This window comes from Neovison vison, chromosome 6 (genome assembly GCF_020171115.1).
Source record: "Neovison vison isolate M4711 chromosome 6, ASM_NN_V1, whole genome shotgun sequence".
NCBI lineage: Eukaryota > Metazoa > Chordata > Mammalia > Carnivora > Mustelidae > Neogale > Neogale vison.
Genome location: NC_058096.1, coordinates 120,658,033 through 120,679,298, shown reverse-complemented (window position 1 = coordinate 120,679,298; position 21,266 = coordinate 120,658,033). Strand labels below are relative to the sequence as shown.

At 46.7% G+C, this 21,266-nt stretch overlaps 1 protein-coding gene across 16 annotated transcripts in view; it reads left to right on the top strand.

Moving 5' to 3' along the window:
• The first annotated feature begins 1,667 nt into the window (after positions 1–1,667).
• The window catches only part of KALRN (kalirin RhoGEF kinase), a 661,720-nt gene continuing 642,121 nt past the window's right edge, over positions 1,668–21,266 (top strand). For 7 of the 16 annotated variants that reach the window (XM_044252164.1, XM_044252161.1, XM_044252158.1 and 4 more), the window contains exon 1: positions 1,669–1,785. In XM_044252164.1, coding sequence (XP_044108099.1) covers positions 1,713–1,785 — 73 coding nt within the window. In that variant the 5' untranslated portion in view covers positions 1,669–1,712. Of the gene's footprint in view, positions 1,786–21,266 lie in introns of all 16 variants that reach the window. The other 9 variants (XM_044252170.1, XM_044252168.1, XM_044252167.1 and 6 more) reach the window with 4 other exon arrangements.

Genomic DNA, 21,266 nt, shown 5'->3' with positions numbered 1-21,266 from the left:
CTTTCCTATTATGTGTGTTTTAACACATTAGGTCAGGCCACAGCCTCTCCATCTGCCTGGATGAAACAGCAGCAACACCTCCCAACACACCACAGTAAGTACTTAGGTCTGTAGGCTCTGCAGTCACTAGAACTATAAACAGAATACTGGCTAATTATTGTTTAATTATTGCTTAAAAACCAATTGGCACAATACAATCACTGCATTAATTACCCCATACAGCATCTGCTTTCTTTTTTGCTGTCATCCCCATTCCTCCCTAGCCCCTCTTCCCCACTTTAATTGAAATTCAGCTTGCTGTAACACCTCCTTTCTCCTGGCCAACTGGATCTCTACGTTCACACAAGGGAGAGGAACAAAACAGAGAAGGCCCCCGGGGATTAGGGAGTTTTGACAGCTGTCCAAGAGGAGCTCCGAGATACGGGCCAAGTGCTGAGGCAGGGCAGAGACAAATGAGAGACAGAAGAGAGTGACGGGGGAGGGAGAGATGGGCAGGGAGACATCGCAAGAGGAATGAGCGGGACAAAGAGTCACAGAGACAGGCAGAGATGTTTAAAGGGGCGCTGAAGAGGGGGAAAAGGAAACGAAAGGCTCTAAAAGAGAGGAACTAAGGCGAGATGGTGAGGAAAATGCGAGAGGCTCAGGAAGGGAGGGAGACAGGCGAGAGCTTCGTCAGGAAGGAGGGGGAAAAGTCCAGCCTCTAGAGACAGGTCAGTGCAGCTCCGGGACCCGTCTGAAGAGGAGGCGGGCGGGCAGCGCGGGGTTTTCTTCACACACCTGGGTGCGGGGTGGGGCGGAGGGCGGCAGCGGGGACGGAAGCACGAGCGCGCGAGCGGAGAGACCAGGGCGCGGGGCCGCGGCGGCGGAGCCCCTGGGCGAGCCCGGCGGCCCCGCACTCGCCCGGCGGCCCCGCCCCCTCCTCCGCCACCTCCTCCGCCGGGGCTTTTCCTGCTGGGCTCAGGAAGCCGGCCTAGCGCAGCCCCGAACAATAGCTCGCGGCTCAGGCTCGGCTCCGGGAGAGGCCGGCGCGCGGCCGCTGGGGAGGGAGGCGTCCGCGCCGCGGGTGGCCCGCGCCGAGCGGCCGGCCAGGGCCGGGGCTTCAGTTCGGCTCCGCGCTGCCCGGGTCATTGTTGGCCGGGACTAGGGAGCGGGAGCCGGGGGAGGAGCCGGAGAGGCGGCGGCGGGAGCCAGAGGGGGAGCCAGAGAGCGAGCGAGGGAGGGAGGCAGCGAGCGAGCGAGAGAGCGAGGGAGGGAGGAGGTAGAGAGACAGGGAGGGTGGGAGGGAGGAGGAAAAATAAAGAGGAGAGCGGAGCAGGGCTGAACAATAGAGACAGGCAGACGGGCGAGGAGGAGAGCCAGCTGCCGCTGCTGAGGGAGAGCGGGCGCCCAGGCAGCCCGGACCCCGGCCCCGGCCCGGCCCCGGCCAGACAGCAGGCGGCCAGCGCCCGCGGGGAAGGGGGACCATGGGGAAGCCAGCGGCAGGCGCCCCCAGCCCGCCGCGCGCCTCGGTCTGAGGGAGGCTGGGCGTCTTCTGCCCCAGTCCTGCCGCCCCAGCCGCCTGAGCCGCCCGAGCCGCCCGCCCTCGAAGCCGCGAGTCCGCTGGGTCTGCGGCCGCGGCCGCTGCGCCCCGCGCCCTCCGCCCAGCGGGCGCCCTGCAGCCCTCGGCCCCGGGCTCGGCCGGCCCCGGCTGCCCGCGGACGCCTCCCCCAGTCATGAACCCCCCGGAGGGGGCAGCGGAGGAAGGAGGAGCAGCCGACTCGGACGTGGACGCCTTTTTCCGGACAGGTAAGCTGGGCAGGGCGCGGGCGGCCCGGGGGAGGGCTGCTGCCCGGGACGCGGCGCGTCGGACAAGTTTGGGGAAGGAGGGCTGTTGCTGGGGTGTGCGTGTCGGGGGTCAGTCCTCGTCGTCGGGCTGGAGTTGCCGAGGTTCTTGTTGTTATGGCAATGCTGCTTGCGTTTTGGGGAGGGGTGGGGGCTGGGAGCCAGGCACCACTCGGCGTTCACCCCACTTGCGGGAGTCGGGGTTGGGGAAGCGGGAGGCGGTCCCCTCAGCCGCCTGCTCCCGGAGCGCGGGGATGGGGCGATGTTGGATCACTTTGCAGCGCGCGGCTAGGCTACCGGCGTCCCCGGCCCCTCCCTCGGCTCCCCCCTCCCCCAGCGCCTGTCAGCCAGCCTCCGGCCGCCCCGGGTGGGCACCCCTTCTCCGGCCAGGGGTCCGGCGCCCTGACGCGTAGAGTGGGGCAGCGGGGGACAGGGAGTCGCGCACGCTGCTGACAGTCAGCAGCCGGCGGACCAAGGACGGTCATGCCTGGTGCGTGTGGGGAGCCGGCGTCTCCCACTTGAGAGGCAGACGGGGCTGGGAGTGCAGTGGGCGCCTAGGACCTCCTCCGTGTCCTGCTCTTTTCCAGTTCTGGGAAAGGATGAGCTTTTCGTAAGAACCACTCATTCCTGGAAGTGTGAGTTAGCGTCCTCCTCATACACACCCACTGAATCTTTGCTTGCCTGTGGTATATAGAGCCCCCAGATTTGTCTTTACAGCTGTTCGCGGTCCCTGCCCCCTCCCATTCCTCCAGGTCTGTAGCTCTTCTTGTCCCCTGGCTTCATAGCCCCTTCCCCAGAACAGACCCCCTCGTCTCCCACCACCTGTGGCCCTGTTTCTCTGCCGGTCAGGGATTCCCCATCTCCCATTTACCTGTGGCTTCCAGCAGTTCCTCATCTCCCATGTCTGGAACCATTTTGTCTGGAATCTTTGTCCGAAGGAGTCCGATAAGTTATGGGGAGGCTGCACATCTGCCCTGTCTTTCCAAAAGTTGGATTAGAGGACATGAACTGTTGGGGTCAAGGATCAGGTTAGCGCTGAAGGCTCTCTGCACATCCATCTGTTTCCTAATCTCGTTGCCTTGCCCTAGAGGTCATCTCTAGGGAAGAGGGTGGGGTGCTTTGCTGGGGAGACTGGTGGCTTTGGAAGTCAAGACTTGATTGGCCCATATGTTCATTTTCTGGTTGGTCTGAAGAGGAAAGAACTGGAGGACAGGAGCTGATTGATGCCAGGACCTGGAAAAAGCAGAGGAAACCCCTGTTATCCTCTCCGGCTTCCCAGGGCTCAGCCTCACTTCTCTCCCTCCTTCTTTTCCCCCAGACCTGCATTCTATATATGCATTCTTAACCCCCACCCCCCATCAGTCTCTGTCTCTTGCACTCACACACTCACTCACACTGCCCAGGACCCAAACATGGTTTCTAAGGAGGCTCTTGACCTAAGTTTATAACCTGGCATCTAAGGGAAAGGTTCCCTGGCCTAAGTGATAGCTGGAAACACTTGCCAGGAGGTCTCCCCTGACATCCTCCCCCACCCCCTACCACCCTTGCCTCCCATTTCTGGCCAAATCTGTCTTTTCTTAGCTCTAGAGGAAAAATAACTCTTGGAATGTGAGCCTTCCCACCTTCCATTTCTGGACCCCGCTTTCATCTTTTGGCAACCACTCCTCCTTCCCCTTTTCTCCCAATATAAATACTAGTTCCTGTCCATTCTCTGTTCCAGGCCCTTGGAGCTGAGTTCTGTTTCTGGAGGTTTGGTAATTTCACACAGTGTTAATGGTGTTAATGGCCTATAATGGTCCAATGTGTTACTTTTCCCAGGGCCTTACAAAACATAGTGTGTGACTTATATTGTCTAGCCCTGGCTCACATCACAGAATAAATATCAGATTGGGGTCTGTCTCTTGTTGAGGATATTCTCTTTCCTCCTTGGGTGGCCTTTTTTGTTTTGTTTTGTTTTTTGTTTGGTTGGGGTGGCCTGGAGGTCTGATGTGCACTTAGAATCAGAGAAAGGTTAAATTCTCAATGAATAAGGCTGGAAATGTATGGTGACCTTTAACAAGTTGCAAGTGGGGTTGTTTACTGCCAGGGGCTGGGTCTAGGACTGTCTCTCTCCCATCCCCCAACGGGGTTCTCGGTGCTCTGCTTCCTGATCTTACCTCTTCTAATTTCTATCCTGGGCTCTTACTAAGGATTCTTAAGCCTGGAATAAGGCCATATTTTGTAACCTTCTCCCTTCTGATTCTCCATCTTTATGGAACAGAGCGCTGCACCTGGTAGGCCAGACAGATTATACATTTATTCAGTTGAACCACCGAGAAAACTTCAAACACATTTTCAAAGTCCCTAGCACTAAAGTTACCCCCTACTTCCTGGTGGAAAATTTTACATGCATAATGACGAGACTGACAATTGCTTTGCCAAAACCCTGGCATACTCTGCTTCTAATAAGACATGTTAAGAGTAATTCTATCATTTTGATCCCTTACTTGTCCTCTTCTGATTATTTTGGTATTTCAGTTCTTTTGACCAACTGAGTAAGCTAGATTCCCTAAATCTCAAGTCCCTGCATGTGCACACACGCACACACACGTGTACACAGGTACCCTACTATTCTTATACACGCACACAGGTACCCGCTATTCTTATAGATTGGTGGGTTCCATCACAATAGTTTTATTGATCATTTTTATGATGTAGAGGAGGTGAAATATGGGAACTGGGAATAGAAACCAGTCAGAATAGAAAACCAACAAGGACTTTTCAACTCCTACTAGGAGCCTTCTGCTGTCCAGGGTGCTGTGGAATACAAACGAAATATTCAGAGTGGTCTTTGACCTCAAAGAACTTTAAAGAAGAGTTTGACAATTATTGCTTATTTGGAGATTAAGTAATTGGTAAACATTACGGTTCTATAAGATAAAAAGTTGACAGAACTATAGATGAGTTAGAATCAAAGGTAGTCCTCGAAGGGGCTGGAGAGTGGGAGGAACAACACGGGAAAAAGTAGAGAGGAGTTTGGGGCATTGGCATTGAGGTTCCTGGACACCAAATAGAAGGGGTAAGTTAGGGAGTTATGGGGCATAAGGATAGATAAGTGGGGCAGGACCAGTCTGGGAAGCTCAAAAGAGGATTTGGGTTTGATTCAGAGTCAGTAGATTCTTGAGCAAGCTACATCCTGAACAAAGTGGTATTTGGAAAGGTTAACCTGGGGGTAATGTGATTGATGAAGTGGAGAAAAGAGAGAGAGAATCTAAAGACATAGGATGCTGATTCAGAGCTGAGTGGGAGGGAGCTTGGTCTGGGTTGGTGGCAAAAAGGATGGGGAGTCAGGGACAGCTCTGAGAGACATTTTTAAAGGCAGAAATGTGGAGATTTGTTGACAAACTAGCTATCAGGGGGAGAAGAAAAGTAAGCCCAGGAAGAAATGGAGTAGCTGGGTTGAGAGTGTGGAGGACTAACAGTGTGCTGACTGACATGTCTGACTGAGGACAAGAACCAGTTTGCAGGGGAGATAATGATGTTGGCTTTGGAAGTGATAACTAGGGATGACTGATGGACAGCCAGTTGGAGATTTTTTGTGGGAAAAAAATGGGACTCAAGACAGCAGCATAGACAGGAGATTCGGGCTGGTGGTGTGGACTTGGAAGCCGTCTGGGTCAAGGCTGGATGCACCTGAAGCTTTGGCTGTTGGATGGAAGGAGTGGGGGGAAGGAGGGAAGGACTAAAGTTAGAATTTTGGGGGAAAACCCTTATTCGTAACATGGCAACAAAGGAGACTGATGCTGGAGACCCTAGGGAGTCTGTGTGGGTTCTCATGTGAAGACAAGCTGCAGACAGGTTAAGCAAGAAGAGTGCTAGATAAGTGTCACTGGAGGTGATGAACACGAAGCTACTGTGACCTCTTGGGAGCCCAGTATTAGAATAGATAGAGTAAGGGTGTGGGGTGGTAGGTAGGAACCCATTACTTGCATGGTTTACTAGTGAAAGGAAAAAGAAGTTGGGTGCCAGTCAGAAGAAATGTTAGTATCAAGAAAAGGAGGTGTTTTTTTTTTTGTTTGTTTGTTTGTTTGTTTTTGCCAGGGAGTCAGAAGAGGTTTGTAGGTGGAAGGGAGAAAGCTTATAGACAAGAAACACTGAAGGTGCAAGATTAATTGTTGTGTTAGATGCCTGGAGAGGTGAGACAAGAGCTTAGTTTTGGTGAGCAAAGGAGAAAACTCCTTTTTTGAGACTTAAAGGAAAAAAAAAAGTGTTGAGAGTATAAGTGAAAAGAGATTGATATGGAAATATCTTCTACCTCTACCTTTCTGTTGGGCTTTGGTCCTATGAATCCACACAGTTTTATATGGAGTCTTTGCTGCCACGTGACTTCAGCCAGCCCTAGACTCAATTCTGTATGTTTTTCCAACTCCCACACTAGCTCCTTCTCTTGTGTTCCTTAATTCTATGAGCGGCATCTCATCTCCCCTCTTCCAGTCATGATAATTGAAACCTTGGTATTGTCTGTGAGGAATTTCTTCCCTCTAATCCTATTGAATTATCTTTCATCATCATCCCTTGTTCATTTATAGCCTCTGCTCTAGTCCAGGACCTGTTATGTTGCCCATGGCCTCCTTTCTTGTCCCATGGAATGTGCTTTCTCACCCCCACTCCAGATTGGCACCTGCAGGCAGATGGCACTAATTTTATCACATTGCTGCCCGGTTTATGAACCTACAGTGTTTTCCTAGTGTCAAGTTCTTACTTCATCGCTCACCTCCAACCAGGCTGCTCTTCTCATTTCCCGAGGGTATCATCTACCCCTGTACCCCCACTCTCCAAATCCTCATTCTTCAAAGACTTGAGCCCATCCCCACTTCCTCTGGGAGCCTTTACAGATCACAGGACCAACTGTATCCTCTGAATTCCTAAGACACTCATTTGTTTATACTCATTTTCTCACTTCATCAGTGGTATTGTGTTGTATTGTAATTCTCTCATACACATAAGGCTTGTCTCTCCAACTGAAGTTACTTGTTCTTTGCAGGTAAGGAAAAAGATCTTTTAAAAAGCTTGTGATTCATCAGAAACAGAAACAAAAACAAATCACCTCCTCCTAACATAGGTAAAACAAACATGGTAAAATGTAAGCACTTATCAAATCTAGGCAGTGGTATATTGGTATTCACTATATGATTCTTCAGACTTGTCTCTCAGATGAGAACCTCATCCCACCTGGACAGAGGAACGGGACATCATCATGTCCAGATAATCAAGATGATGTTATTTTGGAATAATACCTATTGTGGGCAATTCTTGGAGTGAATATCACTGCTCCATCTGTGCAATGCCAGGTACTGAAGGGGAGCAGTTTCTGTTGCAGCAAGAGAAAATGTCTCTTTTTGATACATTCTTGATGCTCCGTAATGGAGGAGGTGTTGGAATAAACTGAAGCTGTAGGAAGTGAGAAAGGTGAGAAGGTGATAAAAATCTCCTGCCTATAAATTTTAGTAAAATACTAGAACAGATGACCACGGGGTCCTTGTCCAAGAATTGACACTTTACTTGAAAAATTTCTTTCTGCTTCTGGAGGTGGGCAGTATGGTATAGTCTGGTGGTTCTCAACTGGGGGCAGTTTTGTTCCCTAGGGAACATTTGGCAATATCTGGAAACAGTTCTTTGATTGTCACAATTTGGCATCTAGTGGGTAGAGGTCTAGTGTTCTGCTAAGCATCTTATAATGCACAGGCCAATAAAGAATTTTCCAGCCCCCAAATGCCAATAGTGCTGAGGTTGAAAAACCCTGGTATAGCCAGAAGATCATGGGCTTTGGATCAGATAGGCCTGGCACTAACCAGGGGTAGAATCTTGGGTAAATTATTTAATCTCTCTCATTTTCAGTCTTTTGCAAAAATCAGACTAAGAATGCTTATTTCACAGGTCAGGAAGATTAAATACGGAAAGCATGTAAAAAGCATCTAGTTATTTCTGACACACAGTGGGAGCACAAGACATTCTAGTTGGTTGCCCTTGTTGTTCCTGCTTTTTAAATTATTAAGTAAACAGGCTTATACAGAGGCTGGGGGATCTCCGGAAGAGGTCTTGTGTGGGGGTTTTGCCATGGGGTGGGACACAGTGCCGAGAGGTACATAATGGAGTTCAGGAATCAGAAGGCTAAGGTTTGGTCTTTTGCTGTCTTTTATTCTTTCATTCAATCATTTTTTGGACAGATATTTATAGGGTGCCGCTGTGGCCCTGTACTACACTATGGGAATATATAAAATCATTGTAAGAAAGAATATAGAGCAGGAAGGGAGGTGGATATAAATATGCCCCTTCTGGGAGCACTTGGATATAAGGGGTGGGAAAGGAAGGCAAAGCCTGTGAAGCAGGCTGAGAAGGTCAGGCAAGAGAGCAAGAGGTGAACACTCCCCTTTGCACTATTCTGCTTCTCTGAATGACCTGGGCAAGAGACTTTAACATCTGTGTAAGAGGAGGATAATAGCCCCCTCTCCACTTTCCTGCATAGGGCTGTGGAAAGACACAAAGAAGATACTATATGTGAAAGGTCTTTATAAGTTGTACAGTTCTATCCAAATATATGTAGATGGTACCTTCTTAATTGAGCATTCTATTACTATCAATGCCTCTTCTGACAGGCATGATTTTATTTAATCTGTCCTGTCTGGGACCTTTCCAGTCCAGGACGAAAGCAGTCCTTCTCAGTTTGAGAAGACTGGATGGGGCACTCTTCTTACAAGTCAGCACACTCCTGTTCTTTCCCCTTCCACAAAACTATAAAAATGCCAACCCTCCTGCCCCAGCCCTCCAGACCCTGGCACCCAGCCTTATGCCTTCTGGAGGAGCCTAGAAAGAATGGAGTTCTTGCTTCCACCAAGCCTCAGGTGGGTGCAGTGAATCAGTCCTTTCCTGCTCCTTCTCTGTCTACATGCAGTTCAGACTCCTCCTGCCACTCCTTTGTGTGTGAATGACTGGCAGCAAAATAACTAGGAAATGATTGACGGCCACAGGACTGTTGGATCAATAGAGCTGCTTGAAATGGTGTCTACTGAAGAGTGAAGGAACAGAAAGAATCAGCTGGGGGAGGACAGAGAAATTAATTCGAGGAAGTAGAGAAGAAATTGTTGGAGACTTAGCTTTGTCTCCTCCCCTTCTGCCCAAGGCATTATTAGAAGGGAACTGGACACTAGCTAGGAAACATGGATACAAAGGATAAACAGGTGGGAGAGTGAAAAGTGGCAGATGAACTGTGTTCTCAAGGAAGAGAGCTGAGGCTTGAGGATGGGTAGGATTCAGATGCGGAGGGCAGAAATTGTGTTCTCAGGCTAGAATGGTGTTCTAAGGAGGTATGAAGACCCACGGTGTCTTTGGGCCAGTAAATGGTCCAGTTGATGTGACTCAGAGGACATGGGGGGGGGGAATCAGTGGGAGATAAAACATAGAAGGAGGTGGGGACTAGGTTGATTGATTGTTACATTTATTGTTTACTGGGTTCCCAGATCTTAAAAGGCTTTGAATGGCAGGCCACAGAGTTTGGTCTTTATCTGCAATTTCCTTTTGGGAGCCACTAAAAATTTCTGGATGGGATGGAGGCATGATCAGGAAGATAAATCTGGCAGCCCTGTATAGAGTCGATTGGAATTGGAGAGGAACTAGTGACCAGCACTGGGTTAGGAGACCACTGTGGTAGGTTGTGTGGGGGGGGTCCGAACTTGAGATGCCACAGGGGGAATGGAGAGGAGGGTGTGGATGTGAGGGACCTCTTGGATGTAGAGTTTATGGGACTTGGCAACTTGAATGTGGAACATCAAGAAAGAGGCAGTAATCAAGAATTACTCCAAAGTCTAGAGCCTGGGTGACTGTGAGGATGGAAGTATCCTGAATGAAAATCAGGAGTTAGGAAGAGGACGAGCAGCTCTAGGGAGGCAGGAGGAGAGGGAGAATTTGAGAGTTTACTTTGGGACATGTTGCATTTCAGGTGTCAGTGAATAAGCTAGAGGAGGTGTTGGTTCTGTAGGCGGGTAAGGAAGGGAATCTGGAGCTTTGGAGGGAGGCCAGAGCTGGAAATATGGATTTGGGAGATATCTGTAAGAAGTTGTGGCTGGAGCTATCAGAATAGCTGAGATAATAAATGAAAAGCATATATAGACTTAAGGGCAGAGGGCTAAGGCCAGGGCTATAGGCTCACGTGAAGGGCTGGAGGAGAACCAGGGGAGAACAGTGCTTGGAGAAAAATGCTGCAGAGAGGTTGAGGGAGATGGGAACTGAGCACACAGTCTTCGTTCTGGAAATTGGGGGATTCATTGGTAACCTTTGAAACAACAGTTTCAATCATGTAGGGGAGGTGGAATTCAAATTGCAAGGGGAATGGGGAGTGAGTGGATGGGAGGAAGTGGTGGGAGTGCATATAGATGACTCTACGGAAAGGTTTGGCTGTGAAGGGAAGGTTAAAAATAGTGAGGTAGTTGGAGATGGGTAGCGGTTGAGGGGAGGCTTTTTTTAGGTAGGGAAGATATGTGAATACCTAGTGGTAGGGAAGAGCGAGAAGGCAAGCATGAGGAAGAGAATGAATATTTAGGAAAGAGAAGCAATGGATAGAGGAAGGTCCTGGATGGACCTGGAGGAGTGGATCTCAAGATCAGCAGAGGGCTGAACCTTGGGCCAGAGGAGGGGGTGTTGTAGGCAGACCTTAGTAAAGTAGCTGGCTGGAAATGCTACTGGCTGAGGGTGCAATGTGCCTGATCAACAGCCCTGGTAGAGAGAGCATCCACTGGTTGGAGGTCCAGGGGCTGCTGGGAGTGTGCTTAGGGAGGGTTGCTGAAGTTGAGGGCTGTGAAATGGGAGCTGGGTTGACATGACCCTAGGAGGCCCTTAGGCAGAGAAGCTGAGGAGTGGCTGGGAGATCCTAAATTAGCAGTCGTTTTAGAAGTGCTGGTGGCTTTCTTTTGCAGGCGGAGGTGGGATTTGCTTAAGCCTGTGGTGGGGTCTGCAGAATTATCTTCTCCATGGTATGAGGCAGAGAGAGGCAAGTCTCCACAGTGGAGGGTGAGTGAGGAGAGGAGAGTGGGAGGTAGACCCACGCAAGAAGCTGTCAGGCAGCTTCCTGAGGAGGGGTCCACACCTGGCCATCAGCAGTATGTCTGTTGGGGATGGGACCTACTCTTGAATTTCCAGTTTCCTTAATGTCTCTAGAAGTCCTAGAAGAAAGAGGAAGCAGAGGAGGGCTTATGGGAGAGCCTCTTATAGATTCTTCTTCACGAGGAGGAAACAAGAGGAAAGACGCCAGTGAGCACAGCCATTCCTTGGCCCCAGAGCACTTCCTCTGACTCTCTGCCCTAAAAGGGCAAACCCAAGAGCTGTCTTCAAGTGAGGGGTCTTATGTGGCCCACCAGAGGGAGGAGGGGTAGGATCCAGGAACTGACATTACCATAAGGTGGCCTATGTGGGACTGGGTTTAGACTCCCGAGAGCAGGAGGAGGTGAGAGTTTCCTTAGGTATGGCTCAGTCCCAGAATCTTAGTCTTAGATCAGGAACTTACCAGTGGTGTGGCCTTGTGTAAGTTACAGCCTCTCCAAGCTTCAGTTTCTTCATCTGTAAAATGGGTGAAAATCATCCTTACCTCTCAGAGTTGCTTGATGTGTATAGATACAGTATATATTATGATAGATATGTGCATATTATAAATATCAATAGAAAGGGCATTATATTATAATAATAGAATATAATTGTATACATATGACTATATTATACATCTAATCTATTTCAATCATACTATGGTTAGATGAATCTTTTTATTTTCCAAATGATGAAACTGTGATGCTTTAATAGCTTCCTTCTCCCCTCACCTTCCTTCCTCTTTTCTTTCCTTTCCCCCTTCCCTCCCTCCTTCCCCCTTTTCCTCCCTCCCTCCCTCCTTCCCCTAACAGTACAGAGTTAAGGACAGAATTTTTTTAAGCTTGCAGTTATAGTTATCCCAGGGCATGGTAGGCAGGGACTGGGAAGGTAGCGAAAATCCCGGCCTTTTACACTCTTACCCCGCAGCGAGGGACAATGGGCATCTATGGGGGGTGGTGGGGGTGGGGAAACAGTATTGAGTTGGCAGCTGGACAGTGGGCCTAGGAGGAGGCCCGGGAGACTGGCAGATGGTTAATTGGATGTGACAAAAGGGGGCTGGGAGGAGGAGTCTGGGGGTCTCCTGGGGGATTTGTGTCTCTGACTTCTTACTGTCCTAGAAAGGAGGTTGTGAGGAGAGGGAGGAATGGCTCCAGAAGCAGTTGGGGGAAAAGATTGGCAGGGCTCCCATGTTGGGTATATGGCCATGGAAGGACAGAGTGCCATTGGGAGCAATGTCACATCTTTAATTTGGAGGTTGGGTGGAAGATGTTAAGTCTCTTCACTGTACCCCAGTACATTGACACACAACATACTCAGATACTTGGATATAAAGAGAATGCTTAACCAAATATTGGAACAGTATGATTTTCTAGCCATTCTTTTTGATTCCAACCACTGAATTTTGACAGCTAAATATCATTATGACTTTTGTTGAGAACTAGACAAAGAACTGATCAATTTTAGCAGAGTATTGGATTTCAGTGAGTGGATCTCTTCATTCATTTTTGTACTCATTCATTTATGTGTCAGATACCAGCCGTGCACCTACTAAGTGCCAGGGAGTACACAAACAAGTGAGAAATAATCTTTCCCACAGGAGGCTAACTGTCTTGTGGGACTGACTGTCATATAAATGAACGATTGCAGTGTAGCATGGTAAGCGCAGTGAAGAGGCTTGCTTGTTGTATGTTGAAAGTAGAAAGCAGGAATGTGTCTGTGGCTCAGTTGGTTAAGCATCTGCCTTTGGCTCAGGTCATTATCTCAAGATCCTGGGATTGAGTCCTGCACGGGGCTCTCTGCTCAATGGGGAGCCTGCTTCTCCCTCTTCCTGCTGCTCCCCCTGCTTGTACTCTCTCTCTCTTTCTGACAAATAAAAAATCTTGAGAAAAAAAAAGTAGAAAGGAAGGAGCAATAGCCTCACCTGGTGGGTGTGGGACTCATTGAAGACAGGGGTTGCTGAGGCTGAAACAGATACAGAGGTGGTGGAAATGAAGACAGACCACTGCTCCAGAAGTTTGGCAGTAAACATAAGGAGAAAAAGGAACTGTTCATTGAAGGGACATTTTGTGAGTATGGGTAGTGTTCTGTTTCTTAATCACAGGTGTGATCTGTTTGTGAAATTTCAGAGACCTGTAAACTTATGTGTGCAATTTCATGCATACAAATTGTATTTGAATAAAGACTATTAAAAGGTGATCAGGTCCAGTGATTTTTTTTTTTTTCAGAGAAAAATCTTTGAATGTTGAAAAAGTCATGGGAGGAGACAATGGTAGAGAATAAAAGGTAGTTTGTGGGCAGGTGAGGTACGAGGGTAAGCACTAGCTTCCTCAAACATTGGAAAAGCCCAAGATTCTTGGTTGAGAGGTTGTCTCTGGAATGGAGGGAGAGTTCTCCCTCTGTGGCTGTGGGGAAAGACCAGGTGGTTTATAGGTCAGATGCTAGAGCTCTTATTAAATGGATCCCCATCTTCTCTGAAAATGGAAGCCAAGGTTATCTGACAGACTGAGATTTGCTGAGAGCCTGAGAAGAGAGATGAGCCCGATCCAGTCACTGGAGAGTGAGTGAGAATTACATGAAAGAATGATCTGAGTTCCAAGTAGGCTGGGTGTGCAGGCTTCTGCATCTCGCTCGGCCCTGGAGGCTCTGGAGTGGAGGTGACAACAGTGGACTCTTGAGTTCTTGGGTGGTGACTTGGACAAGATGTGGTGTGCACCAGAATTCTTTGGAAACTAGTCTCTTCTCCAGACCTTATCGAACATTGATGACTCTAGCCTTTTGGAAGCCCCACAGTAGAGAATGGTCCTATCTGGTGTCCCCATGTAGGCTGTACATACCCTTTGCTTTGGACTTATTTGTATTCTTCTCAATACCCAGATCAGTGCCTTGTGGATAATATTTGCTTGTTTAGTATTTGTTGTCTTGATTTTTTTTAAAAAGAGCTATTTATTGGTGTGTAGGTCATTTGGGAGTTTTATAATGAAACACTATACTAAGGAAATGAATCATTTTTTTGTGGACAGGCAATTCTACCTTAAACAAAGAGACTTATGAAATCAATATTGACTGTGAAATATAGCCCACAACTCTTGTTGCTTCTGGATTAATTAGAGGGGGCCCCTTTTATGGCTGCTTACTGTATTCATGTATTTCAGAGGCACTGGAAAACTAAAGATGCACTCTTCTTTCAGAAAAACCCAAATAGAAAGTTCAAACACACAAATGGATTAATTAATCAATATTGAATGACTGTCTGTCATGTGCCAGGTATCATGCTAGGTATTAAGGGTCTTCCTAAAGATAGGCAGCAAAGAGTCCCTGTTTTTGGAGAATTTATGGACTTGTTGAGTTGTGGGGAGTGATATAGGAAAAAATGGCTAATTGGAGATCAATCAGAAAGGGAGTTTCACTTATTCATTGATCCATTTAATATGTGTTTATTGTCTATAAGCTAAAAGATAATTAACTTAAAAAGTGGTAAGCAAGGTTTCATTTAGATAGATTTGATTTTTGGTATACTTTCATAGAATATTTACTTTTTATCCTGAAACTATTTTTCTATTATAAAAGTAATGCTGGCTCACTGTAGAGTATTTGGAAAATATGATCATGTGTAAAGGATAGAAAGGCCACTATAATCCCATCACCCAGAGAGAACCCTGTTTGTTAATTTGAGATATTTCCTTGGGGTCTTGCTTCCTATGTGAATTCTCTCCCTTGATCCATGATTTGTTTTTTGATTATTTGATTAAAGTGAAAAACAAATTGTGGGAGGGGCAGTGACTTTTTCCTAAATGCAGCCATTTTTCCCTGTTAATATAAATGTATAATATATCAGACATTCATAAGCCAATTAAACCTTTATATGGGGATAATGTTGAAAGACAGAGGATCTGTTGGTTGTTTGGAGGGGTAAAGGCATTGGCACTTATTGTTGTAAGAAATAGGGAGAACAAAAGTACAATATCTGAGGGTACCTGGGTGGCTCAGTGGGTTAAAGCCTCTGCCTTCAGCTCAGGTCATGATCCCAGGGTCCTGGGATCGAGCTCCATGTTGGTTCTTTGCTCAGCAGGGAGCCTGCTTCCCCATCTCTCTCTCTCTCTCTCTCTGCCTGCCTCTCTGCCTACTTGTGATCTCTCTCTGTCAAATAAATAAATAAAATCTTTAAAAAAAGAAAAGTAAAATATCTGTGGTCAGAAATGAATGGTCTTGGGGCGCCTGGGTGGCTCAGTGGGTTAAAGCCTCTGCCTTTGGCTCAGGTCATGATCCCAGGGCCCTGGAATCGAGCCCCGCATCGGGCTCTCTGCTCTTCGAGGAATCTGCTTCCTCCTCTCTCTCTGCCTCTACCTACATGTGGTCTCTGTCAAATAAATAAATAAAATATTAAAAAAAAAAGAAATGAATGGTCTTTCTCTCTCTTCCTCCCTGATGTTAAGATAAATTCAACAGACATATATATGCCTGTTGCATATAAAAATACCTGTTTATACAAATGCATAGCTTTCTTTCTTATTGTATTTAACAGAAAGAGAATTGTGCTATGCCTGTTATTCTGCAACTTGCTTTTTATTGCTTTATAACCATGGACTTTTTCCATGTCAGTACATATAACTCTACCTCATTTGTTTTGAGAATTGTGCTATATTCTGTTGTGTGGATGTGCCATGTTTTATTTAACCATCCTCCTGATGATGGACATTTATAACCCAGCTTTTCTGTGGACCAGTGTTTGATCTGGGACAGTATTTTGTCCAAAGAGTAGCAAGAAGGGTCACCTATTATTTGATCCTTTTCAAAGGTGACTGTAGGACAACTACAGGTTCAGGGTGTTTTCCTGCTTTTATCCTCAGGAGAGAGGGAGGACAGCCAGTCCCTGTTCTCTGAAGGATAACTTTCTATGTAATGTTTAAGGATACTTTTGTTAGTGACATTTAAATAAATGGTCCAGGGCATTAGCCTCTTTTGCTGTGTGCCTTTAAGTGACTTAGAAGCCAGATTTGAGGTCACGAGTAACCAAAACCAAAAACAAAACCAAATAAACCCACCCCACATGTGTTCTGTGGGCTTGAGTGAAAGTTCATTCCAAGACCACAGGTATGGGAGTACTTTAGGTTGTGTGTGCAAAAGCCATAGTCTGTGTTTGGTTAGAAGAATCCAAGGATGTGATTCGAGAAACCTTGGTTTCTAATTCTACTCGCTATTAATTAGCTCTGTGACTCGGCCAAGCCAGCTCACATGTCCGTTTTTACAGATGGGGCCTCTCTTTCCTCATCTGAAGGACGAGGTAAATATACTTGTACTGCCATACCTCATAAGAATAGTATGAGATCAAGTGGGATAATAGAAGGAGAATGCTTTAGGCAAACAAAATTGCTGACTAAATGAAAGGAGTTTTTGTCAGCTGCTCTTCTATGGGCTCTCCCTTGGTTTTGAGTGTGGTTGAAAGCTGAGCTAGGGGACTTGGATGGGAGTGACAGCCTGTGCTGCATTTGAGGACTGTACATTTTTTCATGTCTGGTAGGAAATTGGCAGCACCAGAGATGGAGTAAAACGTTTCATGATATGTTCCATTTGCTTTTGGAAGAGAGACATGTGTGCAGAGTGGAAGAGTGGTTCATCTAATTGCCTGAACGGTTGAGGTTTGCTTTCTGATGGGTGACAGTGTGGCTCAGTTACACACTTACCCCTTATTACCCAAACCTGTGAAGGAAATGTAGCTTTTAAATTTTCTAATGTATAGCTAATCTTTCTCATGAGACCCTACCCCAACTTGACTCATTTATAGTGTATCATTTTTTTTTCTTTCTTTCTTTTCCTGGCTTAGGTTTTATTTGTTTGTTTGTTTGTTTTTGTTTTTTTGACAATTGTTTCTTTCAGATAAATTGCTCAGTCACCCAGATTTTCTCCCACTTTCCCACTTCTCTTCAGAATGGGCTCTGGGCATATAGAGGTGCACACATGAACTTGTGGTGATAGTGGTGGGGGCAGGGAGAGAATGTGCTTGGAGCTACTGAATAATGACTGGTCTGATCCTTGTACTGGTACTTGCCAAGGTGTGGCTAGAACTGTCTTTCTTTCTGGGGTATTGTGTTGAGACTCAGTACTAACATTCATATTCTGACTGTTTGCCTATGGAGTGAAAGTTCTGACTCCAGGCCTTTGTCTGGTCACTGACCCTCTGAGCAACTCTGAGTACCATCATCAAGGAACAAAGTCATATGCAGTTCCCCAGCTCAGTCAGTGCCAACTGTGAGAATTTAGAAGCTCTGCACCTGGCTCATCAGTCTTTGTCCCCTCACTTCCACACCGTGTGGATCCTGGTGTGTGACTCAGTGGTAGGCATTCTGAGACCCACTGCTTCCTCAGAAGGGGTTTCAGGATGCTCCGGGACCTTCACACTTACTGGGATGTTATCCTCTAAAGCTGCCTCCCTAAAACTTGATTGGGCATTGAGGTGGGCAAGTAAGAGAAGGCTAAGACCCTAATATCTGATTTCCTAGACTGAAATTTTTCTGTGTTCCCCTGATGCTTGATCCTTCCCTCATGGCAAGCATCTCTCTTACCTCACATCGGAGTACTCTTTACCTCTCCTTTAAGTGGCTTAAGTCCACCCAGTCTGGATATTGATATGTTAATGGGAGTTTGAGAATTTAAGTGGTATACTAAAAAGTCCTCTCCTGGGTGTCAAGAGCTGAACATTGATGCTTTCTCTTTGTCTGCTACTATAACTAACCTAAATTTGCATGAGGTAAATAGATGCTTCTGGAAAGAGTAGAGGGAGCTTGAATATATGTAAGGACCTGTGAAAGAAAAAACACATTTTGAAAAGTATTACCCAATAATTGTGGGGAGAAAAGTTTAGAGATGCGGCTTCATGAGGATTCCATCTATACTCATGTGTGCGTTTGTGTGCACAGAAACATTCAAGAGTGTGGCGATGTGGATTCTTCCTGCAAGCGTGCAGTGAGCACTTCTGACGGCCAGTGCACTGTGGTACTGAGGGGAGTATGGGACAACCTCTGTCTGGAAGGAGCTCCCAGTCTTCGGGGGGCGAGAGGGTGGCAGTGGGTCATATGCAGAGCTGTACTGCTGGAGTCTGCTTTCAGAGAGCTTGGTGTGTCAGTCTGGTTAGCACAACTGATGTCTGAGTTCGAGTCCTTATTGGACTCATGTCCCCTTACCTCACTTGGTTCTGCCTTCTGAGCCTCTTCAGTCCCCTAAAATGGTCAGGTTTAGTCAGTTTTGCTTTTTCCAAATAAAGCTAATTCCTTTAGCATCAGCCTAAATTTCCATGAACATATGTTCTATAGAAGGGCCGTGGTAAACAAGATCAATTTAAATCGATAATAAATAAAAAGAGAAATAAAGTCTAATTCAGAGCTTGTTGCTCTGCTTCTTCTGTCATGGAGCTGTTTGTTATTTTTAACTAAAATTCTTTCATCTCTTTTAGCACAGGACAACTTCTGTGTTTTACATAGTGCTTCCACTCTAAGGCTCTGGGGCTACCATAGCCCTAGTGGCTGTGAGCAGTTTCTATTTTGACTAGGGAGAATGGGAACTCTGTTCCCTCTGAAGGTTGGAGAAACTGGGAGACTGATGAGTCAGATGGTCTAGGAAAATACAGAGCAAAAATAAAAAAGAAGGTAAATGATGGTGCCAGGTGATAGGGTCCAAGTAGGAAGAGTAATGGGCTGGGTGCCAGAACAGTATTATTATTGATAAGCTTGGTAAATCCCTTTACCTCTCTGAGGCTAAGCGTGTTGAGCTAAGTGGGCTTGAATGCATCTACAGCATTCTGAGTCAACTGGACAACAGAAAATCCAGCAGGGATAGAAACCAGGTGGTAAGTAGTCTCAGGACATTATGCCCTTGTTCTGTGAAGACTGTCCATCCTTGTGAGGCTTTTTGTCTCTGCAGCTTAAGTCAGTCCACAGGGTGTCAGAGCTCATAAGTGACCCAGTATCCTTGCTTGGTGAAGATGGGCTCTAATTTCCTTGGGAAGAGTCATCCTGGTGTTCAGCAGTGGCCTCAAACTATTTTGGCCCTTAGAATATTTTGAAGACAGACCAAGTTTCTGGGACTTCTGGGCCACTTCCTCAGCTTGTGGCCTTGGATCCCAAGTAGAGATGTACCTTAGTACCCTAGAAAATGCCTTTCCTCAGGTTTCCATCAGAACTGTTTTGCCAAGGCACGAGGAGGACTAATTTACTGATCTTCCTGCCAGCTTGTGTCCTTGAACTTGTCTTCTTTTGAGTCATATGGAGAAGATGGTGAAAGCAATCCAAAATCTACATTTCCCAGGGCATGTGCAAACCCAGACCAGCCACATCATCTCAAAAGGAGGCACTAGGTAATTAAACAGCAATCTTGGCTTTCTTCTACATTTCCTTCTACCCAGAACCCCTCCCCCCATCCTGTGCATTCTTTAGACCATCAGAGAACTCACATTTTGATAGAGGGAAACATTCCATTTTTTAAAAAGTACACTAAAGCATTCCAGGTAAATGATCATGACTACACTAGTGGAATGCAGGGACGCAAACCAGGGAGTAAGGAAGCCTATTTAGGCAGATGTGGTGGTGTTCATAGAGGAAATGTGCTTGAATGGCATTTTGGAAGATGAGCTCATTTTCCAGAGTGACCGGGTGGGGAGGGGCATTCCTGGCACAGGGAAAAGGACAGACAAAGGCAGAGAATTGTGCCAGGTCATGGAGAGTTAGACATTTTAGGGTGAGAGGGACTGGAGATGCATGTGAGATCTTGGATTTTCATATTCCAGGATTTGGACTCTATCCTGTAAGCACTGGGGAATCATAAAGGATTGAAGTGATGGAGAATAATTGTAACTTAGGCCAGGACAGTGCTGGAAGAAGGGGCAAAACTGGAGAAGAAAATTCTAGTTAGGTGACTACTGAAAGATAGTTGATGACACAGGGGATATAATGGTGGTGGAGTGTAAGGGGAGCTAAAGTTTCAGATCATCAACAGGGTTTGGGCTTGGGTTATGGATAAAAGCTGATGGTACTTTCACCAAGCCTGGTACCATGGGAATCACACTAGATCAGAGGAACATTTCACAGAGTACTAGAGCTTTCTACTGCAAAAGGGTTTAGCACTGCTCCATTCTTCTACTTCTTTAAACATTTTGAATATAAAACATAAACAAAATAACTGAAGGCTGGATAATGATATACACAGAGATCTTCTCCATGAGGATGGTGAGTCTGCATGCTTGTGTATGTGCATATATGTGCTTGCGTGTGTTGTTGCTTATGGTGTGGATGCAAATGTGTGTGCAGCTTCCATCATACTGGGTTCTCAACACAGTATCATTTTTCAGCATTAAAATTCCCATCACTTCCCAGAAGTGCTCCCTTTAGGATCCATTTCTGCTTGGCTCAGTGTGCACAAACATTCTAGTGGGATTGATTGCTTGTGTCAAATTAATTTTTTCCCTTCCCAGGGAGTGTCTGCCATGTGCAAAGTGGGGAAATCCCTAGGCCTTTGGCCAAATGCAAGTTCACATAGACATGTAAAGTCAGGCTTGGGTTGAGAATTGGCCTAGATGGCCACAGAGGCTGCACCTGGATGCTTAAGCCACTTTTCCCAGTATGCTTTGTGACTGTTCCTAGGCAACTGGAAAACTTGGAGCTGGGGAGAGATGGCTGCAGATGAGCAGCTTGTGTCTTTGCAGCATTAGCTGTGGTACAACTTCCTCCTCTATGTCCCATTTTCCTGTTACTAATTTCTAGAAAGCTTGCAGAAGCCTCTGGAAGCAAATGGAGAAAATGCTGACTGTCCTTCACCTGATGGCTGGGGAAACCTCAGAGAGGAGCCCTTTCAGCCCCAGTGCTGATGCTTCCCTGCAGTTTTGTTGGATACTCAGAATGGACTTTCCAGACCTTTCCCCTAGTAGACAGCCCTGAGTTCCATGGTGCTTAGCTAGCCAGTCTTAACCATATTGTGCCTGGGTCCATACACCAGATTAGCGGCCTTTACCCATTAGCGGCCTTTCCCACAGTTGAAGCCATTGGTCAGCTGACCTGTGTACACCAGAGTGGTCTAGGCTATACTAGCCACTGATGAACTAATTTGTATCTAAGCAGTTGAAGCTTTGTGAGATGTGTAATAAAGTCTCCCTGAGAATGGTTATGTATTCTTTTCCTGTAACCTGACATTCTGGAAGTCATAACTGGCATTCATTAACTTTAACTCTAAGTTCAGCTTTGTGGGTTATGGTTATCAGTATGTCCAACCGAAGTTTTCTTATGGGTTTATTGTCTATAGTTTAGTTGAATATAGCTCTTTCATGAATGTGGTTATGACAAATATCTTAG